Source organism: Chaetodon trifascialis, chromosome 1 (genome assembly GCF_039877785.1).
Source record: "Chaetodon trifascialis isolate fChaTrf1 chromosome 1, fChaTrf1.hap1, whole genome shotgun sequence".
In the NCBI taxonomy this organism is placed as follows: Eukaryota; Metazoa; Chordata; class Actinopteri; order Chaetodontiformes; family Chaetodontidae; genus Chaetodon; species Chaetodon trifascialis.
In genome coordinates, this window is record NC_092056.1 from 20,781,924 (window position 1) to 20,799,155 (window position 17,232).

The 17,232-nt window shown below is 44.8% G+C and overlaps 1 protein-coding gene across 2 annotated transcripts in view; it reads left to right on the forward strand.

Annotated features, from left to right (window-relative positions):
- The window catches only part of tln2a (talin 2a), an 86,330-nt gene that overhangs the window by 66,218 nt on the left and 2,880 nt on the right, over positions 1-17,232 (forward strand). Inside the window, exons 32-57 of one of the 2 annotated variants that reach the window (XM_070958749.1) lie at positions 38-177; positions 640-733; positions 961-1,050; positions 1,179-1,301; positions 1,418-1,561; positions 2,643-2,804; positions 3,089-3,229; positions 3,367-3,548; positions 4,756-4,888; positions 5,465-5,566; positions 5,817-5,987; positions 6,095-6,241; positions 8,180-8,281; positions 8,490-8,609; positions 8,895-9,041; positions 10,217-10,383; positions 11,275-11,458; positions 11,633-11,758; positions 13,057-13,173; positions 13,356-13,541; positions 13,656-13,763; positions 13,983-14,088; positions 14,752-14,876; positions 16,305-16,493; positions 16,585-16,767; positions 16,956-17,081. In XM_070958749.1, coding sequence (XP_070814850.1) covers positions 38-177; positions 640-733; positions 961-1,050; positions 1,179-1,301; positions 1,418-1,561; positions 2,643-2,804; positions 3,089-3,229; positions 3,367-3,548; positions 4,756-4,888; positions 5,465-5,566; positions 5,817-5,987; positions 6,095-6,241; positions 8,180-8,281; positions 8,490-8,609; positions 8,895-9,041; positions 10,217-10,383; positions 11,275-11,458; positions 11,633-11,758; positions 13,057-13,173; positions 13,356-13,541; positions 13,656-13,763; positions 13,983-14,088; positions 14,752-14,876; positions 16,305-16,493; positions 16,585-16,767; positions 16,956-17,081 — 3,615 coding nt within the window. Of the gene's footprint in view, positions 1-37; positions 178-639; positions 734-960; positions 1,051-1,178; positions 1,302-1,417; positions 1,562-2,642; positions 2,805-3,088; positions 3,230-3,366; positions 3,549-4,755; positions 4,889-5,464; positions 5,567-5,816; positions 5,988-6,094; positions 6,242-8,179; positions 8,282-8,489; positions 8,610-8,894; positions 9,042-10,216; positions 10,384-11,274; positions 11,459-11,632; positions 11,759-13,056; positions 13,174-13,355; positions 13,542-13,655; positions 13,764-13,982; positions 14,089-14,322; positions 14,667-14,751; positions 14,877-16,304; positions 16,494-16,584; positions 16,768-16,955; positions 17,082-17,232 lie in introns of those variants that run through there. The other variant, XM_070958757.1, reaches the window with a different exon arrangement.

Sequence of the window (17,232 nt, forward strand, 5' to 3'; positions counted from 1 at the left end):
GACGAAGTTTTAACGTTATGAGTTTGTGTCATTTTAGAAGAAGGATGACCAGGTACAGGTGATTGGTAACCTGAAGAACATCTCCATGGCTTCTAGCAAGCTGCTGCTGGCAGCTAAGAGTCTCTCTGTAGACCCTGCAGCAGCAAACGCCAAGAACCTGCTAGCTGCTGCTGCCAGGTACCACACCGAGCCACATACACTCCCACACTTTGAGTTTTATCCATGCTGTATATTTTATTGTGCATCTAATATTTTCCTTGACTTTCCTGTTGTCATGATGCAGTTTTTTTTTGTCCATTAATGTTGTCAGCAGAATGCATTCAGTCATCTGTCATCTTAGCCATTAATGGCTTTAAGCTTGCAGCTGCTAAACCTCACATGTAATTTGAAAAATAAGAGCAAAAACTCCCACATTTTCAAAAAGACATGATGAAAGAAATGTAAAGAATTTCAAACATTACTGATGAAATGCCGACGCTTGCACACACCAACTCAGGCAAATAGAAGTATGCAAGAATGCCTGCGCAGGCTTTGTTATCAACATACAAAGAAACCTCCAGTGCACACGTCAAAGGCAGCACGAACAGCACACACATTCAAGGATTAGGATGTGACTTCTTTTTTATTTCCTTCTTTCAGAGCAGTGACTGACAGCATTAACCAGCTGATCACGCTGTGTACACAACAGGCTCCTGGCCAGAAGGAGTGTGACAATGCCCTGAGAGAGCTGGAGGTAAACAGAACCAAACGACCTTGTTATCAAACAGGAACAATCGGCAATCATATCAAAAAAGGATTGATTGGAGTCTCGTTTACAGTGGTCTATCTGTGCAGTCCCAACAGAAATAACATTCATTTGCTCTTATACTAATCCTTTCATCTGGCATGTCAGAGAGTTCTATGAAAATGAAGACCCTGGGAAATGATATTTAAGACTCACACTGCTCACTCATCTCCCAGGCTGTCAGAGGAATGCTGGACAATCCCAACGAGCCTGTCAGTGACCTCTCCTACTTCGACTGCATCGAGAGTGTGATGGAGAACTCCAAGGTAGGCTGTCCACTCCAACAGCCTCGCGATCAAACACTCGAGCACTCTGCACACGGCGAGCTTCGCATCCTAAGCATCCCCCTCTGTCCTCTCTTTGTTCCGCTGGCCTGCTCCTTTGTTCTGTCCAGGTCCTGGGAGAGTCCATGGCAGGTATTTCCCAGAACTGCAAGACTGGAGATGTGACTGCATTTGGAGATTGCGTTGGATCAGCTTCAAAAGCCCTGTGTGGCCTCACCGAAGCCGCAGGACAGGTAGAGAATGTGGAGAGGAACAGACCTCACAGAACGGGACATATTAAATGGGTCATATTGCCTTTTTGTTGATGATGATGATGATGATGATGATGGGGTATTTTTTCCCCACACAGGCCTCCTACCTGGTGGGTGTGTCCGATCCTAACAGCCAGGCGGGGCACCAGGGGTTGGTGGACCCCATCCAGTTTGCCAAAGCCAATCAGGCAATCCAGATGGCCTGTCAGAATCTTGTAGACCCAGACAGTAGTCCCTCTCAGGTACATACAATAATCTCTGTATAGCAATTAGGCAAAAACCTGTTGTCTGATCTACATTATAACAGGTTTAGGTGTGGCAGCATGATCACATGGGTATTAGTTTTCTGCAGAGATGTGTCACAGTATGATTTATTATCAGGTCGGAGTGTTGCATGGATCAGTGTTAAACCTTAAGAAGTGTACAGTATTGCATATGGCTGCCATTATGGTTGCTTTATTGAGTGCATACAGATATCCCTTCATGTTGGTCTTGAACTCAAATATCCCTCAATTCTCTCCTCGTGCTGACATTATAGACATGCTTTAATGAGACAAACTTGCGTTAAATGGAGCAGTTCAAAAGGAACATTTGGTCATTGGTTATTTAAACCCATAAAAAGATCAGATGACGATCTTCAAACTATTGAAGCTGACAAAGCCATATTTTTTAGAGCTCCAATAGTTATTCATTAGAATATTTTCTACAAATGTCTAATGTGTCCAACTGTGTAGTGAGACACCTTCACTGGCTGAAAGTCCAGTTTTTATCTACCTAGGAAGTTTCAAGAATATTTCCGGGAAGGGAAGTTACTTTCAAAATAAAAATTGTATCCGTTTAATAAAGAACATTAGCAGTACTTAGTCTTATAGCATGTTTTTTTTAAAGGTATGCCCATTGAACCATTAGCCATGCACTGCATTCAACAGCACACTCTTCCATGAAGTTTCTCAGCGTCCGTTAAATAGGAATTTAAGTGCAGTAATAACCCTCTGCATGCACAGTTCTCACTCTCCCATCACATGTGCAGCCCACACATTGTTATTACTACATGCTTTCAGTCTTAAGGTGTTGAAAGCAAAGGACAAATTTTATAACCTCTTCAGCTAGTTTTTGCTTTGATTGAGCATGCTAATTGAGGAATTTTGATTAATCTATTTCCATTCATCTCAACACAACCACAAGGCAAAACAACTGTCAGTGGTACAAACGCTGGATGATTTATATATGACATTGGTAATTGATGGCTGCATTGTCATCTAGTGATAAACTGTTTGAGATCTCAGTCACTGATTTACCTTTTTGTTGTTCATAATGTGGCAGGTGCTCTCTGCAGCCACCATTGTTGCAAAGCACACTTCAGCACTGTGCAACGCCTGCCGTCTGGCTTCCTCCAAGACAATCAACCCAGTTGCCAAAAGGCACTTTGTCCAGTCTGCCAAGGAGGTGGCCAACAGCACTGCCAACTTGGTCAAAACCATCAAGGTAGGCTATCTTTGCCAGTCTTGTCGAAAGGTTTGGTCTGTCCCCTTATTGGCATACCACAGCACAGATGTGGATTAAGCTTTGGCAGTGACGTTCTTTGTGACTGATGTGGCATCATTTTGATGAATCCTGTGTTGAGTCAATTATCTGTCTTTCAAATCCACTCATATTTCTTGCCATCAAACTTCTGTCAGTGATTTAATTCTTGACTCTTGAGTCAATAACTTAATAGGTGCTCTAGTTTAATCAGCTTTCATGTTCATGCTCTGTCACTCTTTTTCTAGGCTTTAGACGGAGATTTCTCAGAGGACAACAGGAACAGGTGTCGAGTTGCCACCACTCCACTGATCGAGGCTGTGGAAAACCTGACAACGTTTGCCTCCAACCCGGAGTTTGCCAGCGTCCCTGCTCAAATCAGCAACGAGGTACGGTCACGGGAACATTAGTGTTTGTAGCTGTGACATGTAGAACAATAGGTTTATAGCACATATACTGAAAAACAGAGCATTGTAATAAACACATTTCTACATTGTCCCTTAAGTTCAGTTTGTTCTCTCGGTAGGGCTCTGCGGCACAGGAGCCCATCCTCCACTCAGCACGCTCCATGCTAGACAGTTCCACCCACCTCCTCAAGACTGCACGCTCATTGGTTATCAACCCCAAAGACCCGCCCACCTGGTCTGTCCTGGCTGGTCACTCCCGCACCGTGTCCGACTCCATCAAGAGTCTCATCACAGCCATCCGGTGAGTGAGAAAAAATGTACTAGCAATAAAGACAATCGATACTACGCACATGTCTCTGCTGTAAATATGAAGTTGCCACCAGCAACCATTTAGCTTAGTTTGGCATAAAGACTGGAAATGGGGAGCAGCTAACCTGGCTGCAGAAATTCCAAGAAGTTGCCAAAATGTCACCATTTTAATCCTTTACCCCATGTTAACACCACTGTGCTCTCTCTCACTGCAGTGGTGAATTGCATTATGGGAGTTTAAATATTACAACCAAGGTTAAAACTCACTAAAAGGCTAAAATTCACCGAAGCAGCTTTCACTTCCATTCTTCTGAACGCACTGCTCCATAACCTGCCTGTGAGACAAAGGCAGCGTCCTTGTGAAAGCATACCCAGCGCTGCGCCGTGTTGTGACAAATGCTTGTTCTTTTTCCTCCACAGCTTAAATTTTTAATCTCCTCTTTCACACCATTTTACCTGACCTTGATCAGAACAAAACTGATGCCCGTGAGGAACTAATTCCCAGTGTCAAACACGCTGAATTTTAATGTGTCCGCCCGGCTCAGAACCTCTGCGCGTTAGCATTCGCACGCAGCCAGCTTAGCATCTGGTTGGATTCTGACGCCCTTATCTCAGACTTCCTTTTAGACTGCAGATTTAGTGCTGGGAGTTTGGCCCAGGCCTTCAATGATGGTCAGTGATGTACTACGGTGTCAAAGAGCACAAATATGAATGAACTCCATCCTGCAAAAGCCAACCTCATAACTCTTTACACGCAAAGATGAGGATTTATTTCAGTGTCACCTTCAGTGTGCTGCCATGCATGGAAATGGATGTTTAACTAAACTTATTCTGCCCGTGTGGCCGCTGCCCCGGACCACTCAGCGGTTTCAGAGCTAATTTGGCTGCCCAGCTTGATCTCCCTGTGTAGCATCAAGACTCTATAGGCCACAATTCAGCAGATGTGACCTGAGCATCAGTGAGATGAGGAAACCATTCAGAAGAGACGTTTAAGAGACATCCTGGAACCTGTCTTTGATTTAATGAGTGGTCGTTATGTTCATTTGCACTTCTCTTCTCTCTTCCTGCCGTCTGTTATGTCTTTTTTTTTGTCCTCAAGGGATTTTTTTCCTACTGTAGATCATCCTTCAACTTTACTCTTTCTAACCGTTTTATTGTATTCTGTGTCTTTTGTTTTCCTTTTCCCGTTTTATTCTCAGGGACAAGGCCCCAGGCCAGCGGGAGTGCGACTCGTCTATTGATAACATCAACAAATGTATCCGGGACATTGAGCAGGCCTCTCTGGCGGCAGTCAGCCAGAACTTACCCAGCAGGGACGACATCTCACTGGAGGTAAGCGACCATCAGGAAAGGACTCAACATTTACAGAGAGCCACTGATATCTCTCTCTGTTTGCGTTTGCTTGTCCTTGTCTGGGAGTTTATCTCCATCGCTGACTTTTTTCTTTTTTCAGTTTTAGTCAGATTGTTGTTTTTTTTTCGTTTTTCTAGTCCTTCTGTTGCTTTTTGTGTCTCTGATAAATTATAGATCAACTGTATTATTGGTTGTTTTAATTAGGTTTCTGTCCTTACTAGGTCACAAACGGAGCTCATTAGACAGGAACCAGGGACCAGGAAACTTTCTAGAGCACAAATCATTTTTTTGTTGATACTTCTTGTAGCAGATCTGCAGTACAGTTTGGTTCCCACAGGATCTTTATGCCCTATACCGGAGAACTGGTCACAGAGCAGTTTTTTGGCACTTGCACCACATATTTGAAGCTAAAGTAGCTCTGAGCAAAGATTTCCTTCCTTAGTTTGCTGCATGGCAGTTTTTATCAGGCTCCAGCTGACTTATTTGAATGTACCTCTGACTCCCATAAAAAGCAAGACAAATTTTATTTTATTTTTTTTTACTTCCTCTCTTTAGGCACTACAAGAGCAGCTGACGTCCACTGTGCAGGAAATTGGCCACTTAATTGACCCTGTTTCCACCGCTGCCAGAGGCGAAGCTTCCCAACTAGGACACAAGGTATATAGGGCAGGGAGTTAATTACTTTGCTTAAATACTGCAACTGTGGAGCAACAAAGTAATACTTTTTTAATGGGCAGCAGTATTACGCATTTCCACTTATTAGGAGTGGGCCGTCTGGACAAAATTGTAATAATTGTCACAACAATATCTCTCTCTCTCTACTTCTTCTTCTCAATTTGAAAATGTGGCGTTTGCTGTATTTGAGGAATTCTCAGAACTCGTTAAAAGCCTTCACTCTGTTCCTCAGGTGACGCAGCTGGCAGGTTACTTTGAACCGCTGATCGTGGCCTCTGTGGGTGTGGCATCTAAGCTGAAGGACCACCAGCAGCAAATGACTTTCCTGGACCAAACTAAGACCCTGGCTGAGTCTGCGCTGCAGATGCTCTACGCGGCCAAGGAGGGTGGAGGAAACCCAAAGGTAAAACTATTCGTCTTTCTTAGGTGCCGCTGCTCCACCTCCTGCAAGGACTATCTGGACGCTCTTATCAGATGTGTGCTCATGTCTTGGTGTCTCACTTCACGCAGGCATCCCATACCCATGATGCCATAGCGGAGGCAGCCCAGCTCATGAAGGAGGCGGTTGATGATATCACGGTGACGCTGAATGAGGCCGCCAGTGAGGTGGGAATGGTGGGAGGAATGGTGGAGTCCATCGCAGAGGCCATGGCCAAGGTGAGTGCTCCTGGGCAAACACTGGTGATTAGAGCTCACCTGAACATGGTGAATAAATTTCCATTTGCCTGGATACCAAGACTGTGATTGGTCAGACCAGTAAGCAGAAAATCCCAGACATCCGTTTCCCTCTCCGTGTTTTGAGCTTCATCTCCAGGTCCTGAGGTATGCCCAGGCCGAATGGTGTCCCTCCAGTGTCTTATGAACCTGCTTCAGGGTCTCCTCCCAGGTGGAGAGAGGCATCTAGGAGTAATTCCTACAGGACGCCCAAACCACGTCAAATGTTCTCTCTAGCTGCAGAGTAACAGCTGGTGATCAGTTGACAGCTCTGCCTTGCCTTTGCTTGTGTCACTTGACAATATGACTGCAAATCAGATACAGTCATCCACTTTTCCCCTAAGGTGATCAAGACCCCCTTGCGAGGGCTAGTAATTACCCTCGTCCTTTCGAGGAGAACTGGCACAGAGAAATCCACCCAAATATGTGACGTGCGCCACAAGCTCTAGTTTCTTTCCTGCCAAAAGCAACACAAATCCAGCGGCCCGAAGACGTGGTCCACTCTGTGTGGCGCCACAGAGGTGCTGGCCTGCAGGCAAAAGGCCTCAGCTTTCCACTTTTTGCTGCACTGATTACTAAAATGAAGTGAGGACCCAGGTGTGGTCACCTGACACCACAACAACATTCCCATTTCACCATAATCTTAACGAGTTGGCAAAATTGTGGCGGAAAAGTTCTTTGTTTGGCAAGCGTCTCAGTGGAAAGAGTCAAGATACTGATGGAGAGTGCAGGGGAACTGGCAGCACAGCAACTGTCCTGAATATTTTTCCAGGATGTTCCAGGATTTGTACAAATGAGAAATAACATCATTTTCTAATTAGAATTTCCTTATTTCCCCTCTGATTTCCTGTTTCTTTGTCTAACATCTTGGTTACGATGTCAGTGCCATAAAAAGCCACAGAGAAAAACTCAGACCGTCTTTCCAATTAACAGTCAAACTATTGGCAAACACATGAGGTGTGAAGCAAGAAAAAAACCTTTTATCTCAGGTACAGATGGAATAGCGTCAACTAATTACATCCCTCCTCGCCTTCCTGAGTGAGACTTATCACAGGGGGGAGAACGTGCCTCAGGTGTGGGAGAAGAGCATCTCTGCATCAACGCTCTGTGGCACGTCATGAATAATTAGTCAAAGTGGTTCAGTTTGGGACCGCGTGACGAGCAAGTGTGTGTGCGCGTGTGTGTTTCACCCATGTGTCACTCAGCATGTGTGTGCCGGTAGTTGATTAAAAAGAGATAATCCTCTCAGATAATCCATCGACATAATGGTCACTGCCTGCCGTGGTTTCAGCAGAGGTGATTTCAAGGCTTTTCAGCTCAGCTGTTCGGCACTTCATCAAGACTGCGCACTCTAAGGTGTTGTGTCACTTAGTGAGCATCATGTACTTGCGATTTTGCAGATTCACTCCAGCACCAGCGTGCTCCCCCCTCACGGCATCGTCCTCTCTCGTCTCCGCAGCTTTGTCATGACACTCAGATGTGTTCTCTAATTTAGCAGAAATGCCAGAAACATAATGTATGCACTGCAAGCTGGTGAATGAATGTTTTTGTAGCGGCTGCTATTTTAAAGCTGTAATTACAGACTGGATTTAGTGGGTAATTTATAATGAGTGTTTATCTTTCATTCTGAGTGTTTATTTGAATGTAAAATTGCATTAATGTTGGTTTGCAGATGAACTGATGCCTGCGCACCTGGCAGAATTATTATAATTGAAGGATAGATTAGATTGAACATGTCGCTGCAACTAAAGAGCCAAATGATTGATTGTACAAGTTGATTGTACCTTTTTGTCAAGGACAAACCAATCATGCCGAAATGAAAATTGCAGCGCCATGTTAACTGTGTGCGTGCGTGCGTGTGTGCATGTGTGTGTTCCTCAGCTGGATGAAGGTACGCCTCCTGAACCTGAGGGCTCATTTGTGGATTATCAGACCAGCATGGTGAAATACTCTAAGGCCATTGCTGTCACTGCTCAGGAAATGGTAAGCCTTCAAAATAATTGTTTACATTGTTACACTGTTGTGGAAATGTGACTGTGACTTGTGAACATATTATTGGTCATTAGGAGGAAAAACTTTTAGTATTGAAATTTCACAGAGATCAACATAAACCAGCCTGTGTGTGAGATGACCAAAGTGTGGTTTGTTTGGACTGACAGTCACTGTGTGTTTGTGTGTGTTTATCCCTCAGATGACCAAATCAGTGACGTGTCCGGATGATCTGGGAGCCCTGGCCTCTCAGGTGACCGTGGACTACAGCCAGCTGTCCGTTCAGGGACGACTGGCTGCTCACACAGCTGAGCCAGAAGAGGTGGGGATGGCCTGGGTGTCACTCAGAGACGGACAGTCTCACCCATTATACGACTGCTGTGTCAGAGTGACACATTTATCTTTTAACACTTAAAAACTGCATGTATGTAAGAAATATTACGCAGTACACAGCAAACACATTGTAGCTGAGACACATTTTCTTTCTAAATATTTACAGCAGGTAGTTTTATTTGGATCTAAATTGTCCTTTATGAGGCAAGTTGATGCATAATCCGTACTTCTGCATAAGATTAATAGCTCAGTAAATGCGTTCTCTGTTGTCCAGATCGGTTTCCAGATCAAGACTCGAGTGCAGGAGCTCGGACATGGCTGCATCTTCCTCGTCCAGAAGGCCGGAGCTCTGCAGATCACTCCCTCTGACGGCTTCACCAAACGAGAGCTCATTGAATGTGCCCGCGCAGTCACAGAGAAGGTGCTGTCCTACTCTCAGCAGATCTGGGCTCGAATTCTGTTGTCTTCATGTTTTTAAGAAATGAGTTAATGCCAGGTTTATTTATTTTCTAACCATTTATTTGTCCTTTTTGTTTGCGATGTTTGTCTGCTGATCCACACCACTCTTGATATAGTTATTATCAAGGCTGCACGCCTACATTAACCTGAGTCTGTGCTACTTTTCTGTCAACATTAATTATGTTAATACCAGATCACTCTGTACAGTGTTGCTCTTTACTGGAATAGTGAAGCATTATTTTCTAACTGTGTGGTTTATACCAAGTGATCCTGCTGTCATGGTATCAACAGCATAAGAGGGTTAGTGCCATAAATCATTTTATCATATGCCTCCTGAATTAAAGCATTTTGAATGAAACCACTTGCTCAAGGCATGCTTGTGCTTCAAAGGCCGGCTGGTTAATTCATAGTCCTTGGCAAAATGCTTTACTCTGTGGACTGTTTTTATAATTCATGCTTAACTATTGCGCAGATCATTTCCACGCAGTCCAGCAATGTTGGACAGATGAACTGTGATTTTTTTTTTTTTTTTTTTAAGTCAAGGGTTTATTCGTTTGCTTAACATGCTTGTGGCAAGAAAAGAAGAGGTTTCTCAGTGCTGAACTGTCCACCACTATTATTAATCTAATGTAAGAATTCAAGTGTCAGGAGTCTGGAAACACCAGTTAATCAGTTTCTACAGCCACTCGGGCATCTGGGAGGAAAACAAATGGAGTTTAAACCACGTTGACATGAACTCATTTCAGTGAGTGACTGATGTGGTGCATTGCTCTGCGCCAACATGCTGTCACAGCAGTTTTTTAAAATCCTCTTGCACATAGTGTTTGGGCTTCTCACTTGAACGCATTATTTGTCATGTACCAAGAGGATCTGTAGCAGTGTGTTGCTTTTATTCTGCTCTGTTTTGGCCAGTAAAGGTGTATTCAACTCCACGTGAACTGACCAAAACACAGTAACACACTTAACAATAACAAACTCAGTCAAGAAACACACTGGTTCTGTCCCTAATGTACAAAATCTAAAGAATACATTCATCCATCTGCTTTTCAAACTGTTTTCTGCCTAAGGTCAAGATACCTGCACATCGTCACCTGTGTGATTACAGGGTGTGATGTCTGTGTGTGTGTGTGTCCTCAGGTGTCCTTGGTGCTCTCAGCCCTCCAAGCCGGCAACAAGGGCACTCAGGCCTGCATCACAGCAGCCAGCGCAGTGTCCGGCATCATCGCCGATCTGGACACCACCATCATGTTCGCCTCCGCCGGCACGCTCAACGCAGAGAATGACGAGTCATTCGCCGACCACAGGTCAGAGCTGGAAACGCACTCGACTGCTTAGTGTGCGAGACACTGCTAAGTCTGCAAGTACGAGACGTGACCAGAGTGTGAAATCCGCCCGCTGGTTATCTTTCATCTGAAACTGACAGAATGACATATTAGCTGGTGAACAGGGGGCAGGAAACCTCTTAAGTTAGAAACTACAAATTACCCTCAGGGTTTGAAAGATGGAGGAAGTGCCACATCTCTTACTGTTCTTGCTCTGAGACTGCGGACTCCACTCGGAGGCAGTATTCCTGTGGTGCTAAAAACTAAAGGAAAAGAAAGCAAAAGGTTTAGAAGTTAGAAATTATTCTGGTTATATTCTGTGAAATCTCAGATTGTTGAGCAAATGTTAGTAAAAGAGTTCACAATCTAGTGTTTGATTTATGGTGAGCTTGGTTGGCCTAGTTGCTCTTGAATGATAAGAGTTCAGATACATATCTGATGATCCAAGATGAGACTTGGCAAATCGCATGCCGCTTTGACCAAAAATGATGAACCTAGATCCCTCCAGATAATGGTTAGTGAAATTGTTCTGTTCTCACTGAAGATTCATGAAAACCAAAATGTAGAGAAGACCCGGCAGGGCAGCATGAAAAGGAGAGGAAACGAAAATCAAAATGAAACTTTGCAGCAGCTTCCTACAATTCCTCTGTCTAGAAAAATAACAAATTGTTGCATGATCTCACCTGTCCTCCCTCTGTTCGCACCGGCGACGATGTACAAACGTGTTTGATGTGAAGAGAGATTGTGCCGGTATGCATCATTTTGATGACTGTAAATTACACGCGAGTGAGACGTCTGGATCACTGAAAGAATGTCCAACCCGTTTGTCCTCCTCTCCTCCTTCTTTTTCTGCCTCCTCATCTTCTCTCTCAGGGAAAACATTCTGAAGACGGCCAAAGCTCTGGTCGAGGACACGAAGATGCTGGTGTCCGGTGCAGCCTCCGGTCAGGACAAGTTGTCTCAGGCCGCCCAGTCTTCTGCCAAAACCATTACCCAGCTCACAGATGTGGTCAAACTGGGAGCTGCCAGCATTGGCTCTGATGACCCTGAGACACAGGTTAGCCACTCTTATTTTTCTCCCCGTGTTTCTCCATTTGTCCTTTATTCACTGTGCCTCTTATCAGAAAAATGGAAGAATGAGCTGTGAATGATTGTAACCTTTCAGGGTTTTGTCTGTTTCCCAGGCTGAGTTGTGATTAATTGGTGTCTGTCTCTGTGTCCTTTTCTCTAGGTGGTTCTGATAAATGCTGTCAAAGATGTGGCCAAGGCGCTGGCTGAGCTCATTAGTGCCACCAAGTGCGCCGCTGGCAAGGCTGCAGATGATCCATCTATGTACCAGCTGAAGAGCGCTGCCAAGGTGAGGGGATCAGGGGGTCTGTGGGTCCTGAAGGCGCCATCTAATTTAAAGGCCTCCAATTTAGAAATCTTTAAAATCTTGTTTGTATTTTATTTTTTCATAATAAATCAAATCAGTTGTGCTAATTTGTTTCCTGAGAGGCAGCAGCTGTTATTTTCTTTTTTCCAGTGCTGAAAAGTTATTTTCTCTTGCAACTGAAATGACGAAAATCTAAATCTATGTTGATGAATTTAATTAGACTGTCCCACATACTGTATGTATGCACAGCAGTCATCCTCCTCTTCCTCAGCTGTCTCAGTAATGTAAAGCCAGGAAATGGATGTTATGGATAGCAGGAAACTGGGATATGTGTACCCAAAATAAATCAGCTGAATGCTTGGATTCAGCGCATACTTTAAAGCCACAATTCACGATCCACCGCTGAAAGCGCTGACTGCTCATTATCACCTCGAGCTGTGAAGTGTTTTTGTTTTTTTTAAGTGTCAGTTTCACAGTCTGCGGCAGCTCAGTGTGTCATGGAGTCTCTCAGATGATAACAACATTTCTCACATGCAATTTTAGGACCTGAGGTGAAAAAAAATCTTGTAAACCATCTGTGAGATCTTAGCTTAAAGTCTTCAGGGCTGTGGGCTCTCCTGCATGGGGGCTGTGCGCCCCCTGCCCCTGAGTTTGATGTACTACACCCTCATTAACCTGTGCAATGGTTGAACACAGGGAGACACTACAGGCTCAGATCCAGGATTGGGGAAATAAAGGCAAAATGTGCTTAATGTGCTTACTATGAAAAAGACTTTTTAGGGGATCCACTGTGAAATATGAATAAACATTTTGAAGTCCGGGCAGGTCGGTGGGGCAGCAGGTAGTGCGCGTGCCTCACAGCAAGAAGGTCGCCAGTTCGATCCCTGGGTGAAGTTTGCATGTTCTTGCATGTTCCTCCCACAGACCAAAAACATGTTCATTAGGTTAATTGGTGACTCTGAAATTGTCCCTAGGTGTGAGTGTGAGTGTGAATGGTTGTTTGTCTGTATATGTTGCCCTGCGATCGACTGGTGACCAGTTCAGGTTGTACCCCGCCTCTCGCCCATTGACAGCTGGGATAGGCGGTATAGAAAATGGATGGATGGATTTTGAAGTCCGTGGAAGACGTGTAGTGTCCTCTCACTGTTGCTACTCTGATAATAGGTTAACAGGTTTTAGTGCTCCATCTCCACTGATATAAATTAGAGATATTTTTGCTGTGAATGAACCAGTTTGATCAGATTTTGTCATTATTTTGTGCTCCTCTGTTCTTCTGTCAGGTCATGGTGACCAACGTGACGTCCCTGCTGAAGACTGTCAAGGCCGTGGAGGACGAGGCCACCCGGGGCACCAGAGCGCTGGAGGCCACGATCGAGTGCATCAAACAGGAACTGTCGGTGAGAACGGGTGGAGGGCATGAGCATGGATAGATGCTGGATAACAGTGATGCAGTATCATCAAGGGTTACGTGTAACTGATTGACACAGAGTGATCTTTTAGGATTCAAGATTAAATCAATGTCTCAATCATATCTGTTCATTACCTGTCCAATGACACTCAGCCTCTTTGTCGTACCAAGATGTTTCAATCCAGGGACGCTCCCAACAAGACGACCACACCTGAGGAGTTCATTCGCATGACGAAGGGCATCACCATGGCAACTGCTAAAGCGGTGGCTGCGGGGAACTCTGCCCGGCAGGAGGACATCATCCACACAGCCAACCTCAGCCGCAAAGCTATTTCAGACATGCTCACCACCTGCAAGGTTCTTTTTTACCTCATCAAGAGAAAAAACATATTTTTATTTTTTTTAGAAACCCTAGAAAATAAATTTAAACATGACGGTTGGATCTGGAGCTTCCCTCTTTCTGTCTTTCAGCAAGCGGCCTACCATCCAGAAGTCAGTGAGGAGGTGAAGAACAGAGCGCTGATGTTCGGATCAGAGTGTACAACAGGGTACATCGATCTACTGGAACAAGTGCTGCTGGTAGGTTGGACATTGTGTCAGGAAGCAGACTCAGAGAAACAGAGATTCCAGTGAATAAAAATATCGTATAATCTAGTTCACATGTGCCCCACACCTTTTTTTTTTTAATTTATATTTTTTCAGTGCCATGTTCACTGGAAGCCACTTCCTCATTTTTGACAGAGCACAAAACCAGCAGAGTGGTGTCTCAGTGTGTGTATGTGTGTATTTTGTCTGTAGGTCCTGCAGAAGCCCAGCGGAGAGCAGAAGCAGCAGCTGGCAACTTGCTCCAAAAGAGTCGCAGGAGCTGTCACAGAGCTCATCCAGACCGCTGAGGCCATGAAAGGTAATGACTCACACACAGCTCACGTCTTTTACAGTGTTACAGTGTCTGTGATGAACTCAAGTCTACATCAATAAGTGATGACTTCTCTTGATTTACTAATGAAGCTTCCAACAACATTTGTCATGGTGTGTAATCCCCAGTCGGAGGCTGCTACAGAGTACATTTTGAATACAGCAGAAAGTCCTTTAGATAAAAATGTTTGGTAATGTTCCTGTCCTCCTTCTCTTGCTACAGACGGAGGTAAGTTAGCATTGTTTTCTGTACCGCGACTTATATCACCTGTTGTGAGCTGTTCGACACGTTCTCTCCTCAGCGCTAACATTGATTCATTTAATCGTTCATTTTGAGCTGCAGCTGCTCACAGGCTTCTCGAGTGCACAGTCAGCTCCGTCCTTTGCGCTTCGTTTTATGTTCCATCTCATTCTAAATAAGTCACTCCATCTTTATTGCAGTGTGAATGGCAGTTTGTTCCCTCCATCAGCTACGCATGGGATGCAGTGATTGTTTTTTTTTTCTTTGTGATCACAATGTTGTCGTCGTTGTTGTTGTTGTTGTTGTTGTTGTGGGGCATGATCTTTTCACACACCTTTTGAAGTATTCTTTGAAATCCTGCTGTCAAATTGTAAGCTTTAATCTTAATTGCACGTGTGCATGCTGCCTCAGGTTCAGAGTGGGTGGATCCTGAGGATCCAACAGTGATCGCGGAAACGGAGCTGCTCGGAGCAGCGGCGTCCATCGAAGCGGCGGCTAAGAAGCTGGAGCAGCTCAAACCCCGAGCCAAGCCCAAGGTGGGTGACTGCATGACTGAAACTGAGTGCCAGCGTATGAGGAGGTTTCATTGCAGTGTTGTTCCTTAAAGAGCTGCAGAGTAGTTGGAAAAAAAAGGTGCTTTTGTACAGTTTCATGGGAGGTCATGACTCATAAAACAAGTTTATATGAATATATAGATAGCAGGCAGTAATAGGAGGTAGTAGTAGAAGGTAGAAAGTAGTAAAACAACACTGTAGATATAGAAGTAGAAGTCCTCCATTCAAAATTTTACAAGTAAAATGAATATGTTAATGCTTAAGAATAGTACCTCAAAACTTAATGCTTCCCTGCCTTTAATGGACTGTCTGTTAGCTTGCAGCTTTTTTGTATCAGATTAGAGTAGTGTCTTTATCCTAAGCGCCATCATTTTCGAGTATGTGAGGTTTAAAAAGTACAAATCGGAGCTCCCAGTTGGTAAAATGTTGATGTTGTACCCAAGTAGAGACAATTTTCTTTGTAGCAAAGCCTTGAGGCCTTTTTTTTTTTACCTTTCTCAATGCTCTGTGCCTGTCTGTAAACATCTTTATGTTGTTTTTTTGTGGTTTCTATTGAAGCGTCAGTGTTAACGTTGCGATTTCACAGAAACTAAATGACCTGTTTTGTCACAGGTCACAGAAAGTGTCCTCTGTGTCTCGTGCCGTCTCCTCCCTGTTAACGCATTCCCATCACACTTTCTCTCACCTCGATTTAAGATCACGACTTTCGCTCTCTGAACTTGAACTTCCCATAACAATCAGAGACACTCACGTTTTCCCATTTTATTGGATATTCATGCCATCCAAGTTTTACTTTTCGACTTTAATCTCTGTCGCTGAAAGCCCGCCCCCTGCTCAACATTATATCTTCAGCCATATCCCCTTCTACCATACGACACATCTGCCATGTCCCCCCCCTCCTCTGATCATACATGCATCTGCGATAGCTCCAGCTAGTGTCTCCTGTCCCAGTATATGTCCTCTGGCTCCTAGTTAACCCCCCTCCCTCCCTGCCTGCCCCCACCACCGGAGGCCTTCTCTGCAGGGCTCTGTCTGATATGTTTGATATATTAGGTTGTTATTCAGTCCCAACTATATATCAAACATATTCCTACAGTGTCCCGCTCTGTCTACAGACTTGTGGTGTGAATGTGTTTGTGTGTGAAAGTGTGTGTTTGTTCTCTAAACAGACTGACTTGAGTTTGACTGATTGTGTGCTCCTTATCAGTTGTTGCAGTTTAAAAAGATGCTTCATATCTGGCTGTGTGAAGCTTTTGGAGTCATCTTTTTGTTTCTCTTAGTGCAGTGTGTCAGCATACAACACCCCATTTCAAAAAATTCCCTTTCAGTCCTGGTGGTGTGGAAGGTAACAACCTTAAGCCTCGTGTAGGACGTCATCCCGTCTCACTGATTGGTCTCCTTCCCCCTCAGCAGGCGGACGAGACGCTGAACTTCGAGGAGCAGATCCTGGAGGCAGCCAAGTCCATCGCTGCAGCCACCAGCGCTTTGGTCAAATCAGCCTCGGCTGCCCAAAGAGAGCTGGTGGCTCAGGGCAAAGTGGGCCTCATCCCTGCCAATGCTGTGGACGATGGACAGTGGTCCCAAGGGCTCATTTCTGCTGTAAGTGCGTTGTGAAGGGGCATTTTCACACAGTTTTCTAATCTGAGGCATAGTTTTACCAACAAAACTTAAAATTGCTCTTCTCTTGCAGGCACGTATGGTGGCAGCGGCGACCAGCAACCTGTGTGAGGCAGCCAACGCCTCGGTGCAAGGCCATGCAAGTGAGGAGAAGCTCATCTCCTCAGCCAAACAGGTGGCGGCCTCCACCGCCCAGCTGCTGGTGGCCTGTAAGGTGAAGGCTGACCAGGACTCTGAGGCCATGAGGAGACTGCAGGTACAGCACAGGCACACTCCAAAAAGCATACCGCAGTTTGGCTCGACCGCTTTAACAGTCAGTTGTCAGATCATGGAGCAGGGCAGTGCTCTTCTTTACTGCAGTTCAGATTTAATAGAATGATAATGTGTTCTCTTCTTTTGTTGTGCTGCTATTAGCTGTTTTCAACTGATCTCTTCCTCTAATAGATCGCTGGGAATGCAGTGAAGAAGGCGTCAGACAACTTGGTGCGGGCGGCTCAGAAGGCAGCATTTGACAAAGCAGATGACCACAATGTGGTGGTCAAGACGAAGTTTGTGGGAGGGATAGCACAGGTAAGACGGCCGAGCGGCGCTAAATATCACAACAAGCTTCTGTTGCCCGAACAGGAAGTCTCTTCAGCTTCTTTCAGTTTGTGCTGCTGTATTATCAGGTGTAACGTCGAGGAAATGAAACTCCTGTTAAACCTATTTTTTGTCTGGCCAG